We start from the raw sequence: 6,714 nt of genomic DNA, 5'->3' as shown, positions 1-6,714 counted from the left end.
CTGACTTCAAGCCCACTGAGCACATTAGGGATAATTTGGAACACTAATTGAGAGTCAGATCTTGTCATCCAACATTAGTGCCTGACGTCACAAATGCTCTTTTGGTTAAATGAGGACAAACACCCACAGACACCAAAATCTTGTAGAAAGCCTTCCCAGAAGAGTGGCTGCTAAGGGGGCCAAATCCATTTTAATGACCGTGGTTTTGGAATAAGATGTCCAACAAGTTCATATAGGTGAGATGGTCAGGTGTCCACATACTTTTAGCCATATAGTTTATTTCTCTCAAAGGTCACTGGTTTGCATTTTCCAGAAAAATCTGAAATAAAGAACTAATTGACTAGTTATTTGCTTTATAAAAATACATTTAAAAAATAGAAAAACACTCAAAATATGAAGATATGCCAACATGTTAAAAACCCAAACGTGAAGTTGTCTATTAACGTTCACGTGAAACTGGTACCTCCATGTTTTTATGTAAATATGATCGCCACCGATTAGCTTGTAAATCCGGTGCCTACTAATTATGGCATGGTTAACCCTTTGGATGACAGAGACTGACAATTTATATAATAACCAGACATCCCAAGTCTCCCTGAAGTTCAGGGAGTCTCCCTGATTGTAATAGCGGCTCCCTGATGCCAGCAAATGGAATGCAATCTCCCTGAAACTCCAAGTACCATGATCCAATGTGGCCCAAATCTAGAAAAGTGCTTCTTTAAGGAATCCCTTTAGTTGCTGGGACTTTATAGAACCCTCAAAGCATCAGTAACCAAAAAGCCCCCACTGATTTTAATAAAATAAAAACACAAATACTACCTTACTTACTGCATGTAATTAAACTTCGCATTATAAAATATTTGAGTATTCAACAAGTGTACGATCATCACTGGAAAATAGGTTTGTTGTATGTGATTGTGCAATAAAGTTTTTTTTTTTTTTTAAATGTGACTTTAGTTGGAAGCTAATTTAATAAGTCCCTATCTTATTTAGGGTTTCAAGGTGTCCAATATATAACTGGGTGTGGGGGGGGGGGGGGGTTTAGCACAGTAGCGGGGAGAAGCCACCTCCCTGAAATGAGTTTTTGCAGGTTGGGATGTTTGAATAACTATAAATACACTGCAGCCCTCTATGGCAGCTAAAGGGAGCAGTGAGCCATGAGCTGCTGTAATAAAAAGAGATAGATAGATAGATATATGTTTTAGATGAGCTAGGAATAATATTTTAGATAAAAAAACTATTGCAGTTTTAAAAACAATTATTCCTAGCTCATCTAAAACATATATCTATCTATCTCTTTTTATTACAGCAGCTCATGTACCATAAAACATCTACAAACTAAATAAATCATAACACCTGATATTAATTTGTATTAAACTATAATAAAATTTAATATTATTTTGTTTATGGACCAGCAATTATATATAGTGACTACTAATGAAACCTACAAAAATCACAGCGCATGCGTACATGGTGAGCAGCTATAACTAGGGAGCATGCGCAGAATAGGGCTTAGATTAATTCAGGCATGCGTACTTCAGGTCTATCGTAACCATGCCCCTACAGTACGGGACGGGAATATTAATAACTACCACGCCCCCTTAATGGTTTGCCACGCCCATGCATTTGACAGCCGCTGGTACAGTATATACGTCATCGCGGTGTCACATGACTGTGCCCGCTTCGTACAGTAACGGCTAAACATGGCAGCGAGAGCTTGACCGAGTACCACTTAGAGAAGTACGCAACACCGTAACGCGCCCACAGACATTTGCCCGACATGAGGGACTCGGCGCGCAGGAAGAGAAGACGGCGGCGGAAGAAGAAGAAGGGGCGGACCTGGGCTGAAGCTGCCAAGACAGTAAGTGGCACCTAGAATGTGTTATATGTTCTTGTTTGTGGGACAATAAAGCTGGGTTAAAAAAAACAACAGGTGTGCGTGACGTGTACAGCGGTGCCAGACGCTGCAACGCTCATTGCTTTGCCTGAGGCTTAGTGCTTTGAATAGTGATTGGCTGTGTTATTTGTATGACACAGCGCCATCTGCTTGCTCGATGGCACATTGCAACAACATTGGAGTTGTAATCTGTGCTACCAATACTGTCTGATTGTCTGAGATAGACATTATGTCCTTGTTTCATAAGGTGCATGACCCTGCAACATTACAATTATTCAGAGTGCATGCAAAGGCTTGGTGCAAGGGCTTGCAATCTGTGCATCTATAACTGTGTGTCTGTGCCATAAGCCTTGGTACAAGAGCTTGCAATCTATAACTGTATGTCTGAATAGTAACATTATGTCTCTGTCATGTTGCAGGGTGATGCACCTAATGGTACAGAGACATAACGTCACTATTCAGACACACGCAGTTATAGCCGCACAGATGGCAAGGTTTTGCACCAAGGCTTTGCATTAACTCTGAATAATTGTCAGGGTCATGCACCTAATGACACAATTATTCAGAGTGCATGCAAAGCCTTGGCACAAGAGCTTGCAATCTGTGCATCTATAACTATGTGTCTGTCCCATTAGGTGCATGACCCTGCAACATTACAATTATTCAGAGTGCATGCAAAGCCTTAGCACAAGAGCTTGCAATCTGTGCATCTATAACTGTGTGTCTGTGCCATAAGGTGCATGACCCTGCAGCATTACAAACATTCAGAGTGCATGCAAAGCCTTGGTACAAGAGCTTGCAATCTATAACTGTATGGCTGAATAGTAACATTATGTCTCTGTCATGTTGCACGGTGATGCACCTAATGGCACAGAGACATAACGTCACTATTCAGACACACGCAGTTATAGCCGCACAGATGGCAAGGTTTTGCACCAAGGCTTTGCATTCACTCTGAATAATTGTCATGTTGCAGGGTCATGCACCTAATGACACAATTATTCAGAGTGCATGCAAAGCCTTGGCACAAGAGCTTGCAATCTGTGCATCTATAACTATGTGTCTGTCCCATTAGGTGCATGACCCTGCAACATTAAAATTATTCAGAGAGCAAACAAAGCCTTGGCACAAGAGCTTGCAATCTGTGCATCTATAACTATGTGTCCCATTAGGTGCATGACCCTGCAACATTACGGGTATTCACAGAGCAAACAAAGACTTGGCACAAAAGCTTGCAATCTGTTCATATATAACTGTGTGTGTCTGAGTAATGACAGTAGTCTCTGATCCATAAGGTTCATCATCCTGCAATATTACAGTTATTCAGAGAGCAACCAAAGCTTTGGCGCAAGAGTTTGCAATCCGTGTAGCCCTAATTCCCTTAGTGTCTGAATATTTATAGTATTTCTGTGTGCCGTAAAGTGCATCACCCTGTACCTACACAGATATTCAGAGGGTGAAGAAAGCCTTGGCACAAGAGCTTGCAATCAGTGCAGCAATAACTATGTAATTAGTGATAAGCTGTCTGTGTGTGATATGGTGCAACACTCTGCAACAACAGTTATTCAGAGGGTGAACAAAGCCTGGGTGCAAGAGTCTGCAATCAGTGCAGCAATAACTATGTAAATAGTGATAAGCTGTCTGTGTGTGATATGGTGCAACACTCTGCAACAACAGTTATTCAGAGGGTGAACAAAGCCTGGGTGCAAGAGTCTGCAATCAGTGCTACTAGAACTGTGTGTTTCATAAGGTGCATCATCCTGGAACATTACAGTTATTCAGAGAGCAAACACAGCCTTGGCACAAGAGCTTGCAATCTGTGCTGCGATAACTGGGAAAAATAACAAGCTGTCTTTGGGCCATATGGTGAATCACCCTGCAACAACTCAGCTATTCAGAGGGGGAATAAAGCCTGGGTGCAAACACTTGCACAGTAGGAACAGTATGTTGGGTCCTGGCTTACTGTATATGTGCCATATGGGGCAGCACAGTAACAATGTAACAGCTCAGCTAATGCATTAGTAACCTGGTCCATTAGCTTGCAGTGTATGCAGGGACAACTCACCCTTAGTCTTTGAGTGTCTGAGATAATGACTATATGTGCCTTATAGACAGAGCGTGTTATCTATTCAGCAATCAGTCTCTGAGTGTCTGAGATAATGACTATATGTGCCTTAAAGACAGAGCTTGTGATCTATACAGCAATCAGTATCTGAGTGTCTGAGATAATGACTATATGTGCCTTATATACAAACAGAACGTGTGATCTATACAGCAATCAGTCTATGAGTGTCTGAGATAATGACTATATGTGCCTTTTAGACAGAGTGTGTGATCTATACAGCAATCAGTATCTGAGTGTCTGAGATAATGACTATATGTGCCTTTTAGACAGAGCTTGTGATCTATACAGCAATCAGTATCTGAGTGTCTGAGATAATGACTATATGTGCCTTATATACAAACAGAACGTGTGATCTATACAGCAATCAGTCTCTGAGTGTCTGAGATAATGACTATATGTGCCTTAAAGACAGAGCTTGTGATCTATACAGCAATCAGTATCTGAGTGTCTGAGATAATGACTATATGTGCCTTATAGACAGAGCATGTGATCTATACAGCAATCAGTCTCTGTGTGTCTGAGATAATGACTATATGTGCCTTATAGACAGAGCGTGTGATCTATACAGCAATCAGTCTCTGTGTGTCTGAGATAATGACTATATGTGCCTTATAGACAAATAGAGCTTGTAATCTATACAGCAATCAGTCTCTGAGTGTCTGAGATAATGACTATATGTGCCTTATAGACAGAGCGTGTGATCTATACAGCAATCAGTCTCTGAGTGTCTGAGATAATGACTATATGTGCCTTATAGACAGAGCGTGTGATCTATACAGCAATCAGTCTCTGTGTGTCTGAGATATTGACTATATGTACCTTATAGACAGAGTGTGTGATCTATACAGCAATCGGTCTCTGAGTGTCTGAGATAATGACTATATGTGCCTTATAGACAGAGCTTGTGATCTATACAGCAATCAGTATCTGAGTGTCTGAGATAATGACTATATGTGCCTTATAGACAGAGCGTGTGATCTATACAGCAATCAGTATCTGTGTGTCTGAGATAATGACTATATGTGCCTTATAGACAGAGCGTGTGATCTATACAGCAATCAGTATCTGTGTGTCTGAGATAATGACTATATGTGCCTTATAGACAGAGCGTGTGATCTATACAGCAATCAGTATCTGTGTGTCTGAGATAATGACTATATGTGCCTTATAGACAGAGCGTGTGATCTATACAGCAATCAGTCTCTGTGTGTCTGAGATAATGACTATATGTGCCTTATAGACAGAGCGTGTGATCTATACAGCAATCAGTCTCTGTGTGTCTGAGATAATGACTATATGTGCCTTATAGACAGAGCGTGTGATCTATACAGCAATCAGTATCTGTGTGTCTGAGATAATGACTATATGTGCCTTATAGACAGAGTGTGTGATCTATACAGCAATCAGTCTCTGTGTGTCTGAGATAATGACTATATGTGCCTTATAGACAAACACAGCTTGTGATCTATACAGCAATCAGTCTATGAGTGTCTGAGATAATGACTATATGTGCCTTTTAGACAGAGCTTGTGATCTATACAGCAATCAGTCTCTGAGTGTCTAAGATAATGACTTTATGTGCCTTATAGACAAACAGAACGTGTGATCTATACAGCAATCAGTCTGTGTGTCTAAGATAATGACTATGTGCCTTATAGACAAACAGAGCGTGTGATCTATACAGCAATCAGTATCTGAGTGTCTGAGATAATGACTATATGTGCCATATAGACAGAGCGTGTAATCTATACATCAATCAGTATCTGTGTGTCTGAGATAATGACTATATGTGCCATATAGACAGAGCGTGTAATCTATACATCAATCAGTATCTGTGTGTCTGAGATAATGACTATATGTGCCTTATAGACAGAGTGTGTGATCTATACAGCAATCAGTCTCTGTGTGTCTGAGATAATGACTATATGTGCCTTATAGACAGAGCGTGTGATCTATACAGCAATCAGTCTCTGTGTGTCTGAGATAATGACTATATGTGCCTTATAGACAGAGCGTGTGATCTATACAGAAATCAGTATCTGTGTGTCTGAGATAATGACTATATGTGCCTTATAGACAGAGCGTGTGATCTATACAGCAATCAGTATCTGTGTGTCTGAGATAATGACTATATGTGCCTTATAGACAGAGCTTGTGATCTATACAGCAATCAGTATCTGTGTGTCTGAGATAATGACTATATGTGCCTTATAGACAGAGCTTGTGATCTATACAGCAATCAGTATCTGTGTGTCTGAGATAATGACTATATGTGCCTTATAGACAGAGTGTGTGATCTATACAGCAATCAGTCTCTGTGTGTCTGAGATAATGACTATATGTGCCTTATAGACAGAGCGTGTGATCTATACAGCAATCAGTCTCTGAGTGTTGAGATAATGACTATATGTACCTTATAGACAGAGCATGTGATCTATACAGCAATCAGTATCTGTGTGTCTGAGATAATGACTATATGTGCCTTATAGACAGAGCGTGTGATCTATACAGCAATCAGTATCTGTGTGTCTGAGATAATGACTATATGTGCCTTATAGACAGAGCTTGTGATCTATACAGCAATCAGTCTCTGTGTGCTTGAGATAATGACTGTATGTGCCTTATAGACAGAGCTTGTGATCTATACAGCAATCAGTATCTGTGTGTCTAAGATAATGACTATATGTGCCTT

General features: G+C 40.3%; 1 protein-coding gene across 1 annotated transcript in view; it reads left to right on the top strand.

Annotated features, from left to right (window-relative positions):
- The first annotated feature begins 1,631 nt into the window (after positions 1-1,631).
- ASXL2 (ASXL transcriptional regulator 2) overlaps positions 1,632-6,714 on the top strand; it is a 462,065-nt gene continuing 456,982 nt past the window's right edge. Inside the window, 1 exon segment of the mRNA XM_053709473.1 lies at positions 1,632-1,861. Coding sequence (XP_053565448.1) covers positions 1,781-1,861 — 81 coding nt within the window. The 5' untranslated portion in view covers positions 1,632-1,780.

This window comes from Bombina bombina, chromosome 4 (genome assembly GCF_027579735.1).
Source record: "Bombina bombina isolate aBomBom1 chromosome 4, aBomBom1.pri, whole genome shotgun sequence".
Classification (NCBI taxonomy): Eukaryota; Metazoa; Chordata; class Amphibia; order Anura; family Bombinatoridae; genus Bombina; species Bombina bombina.
Note: the sequence above shows the minus strand (reverse complement) of the source record. Positions and strands in the feature narration are given on the sequence as shown.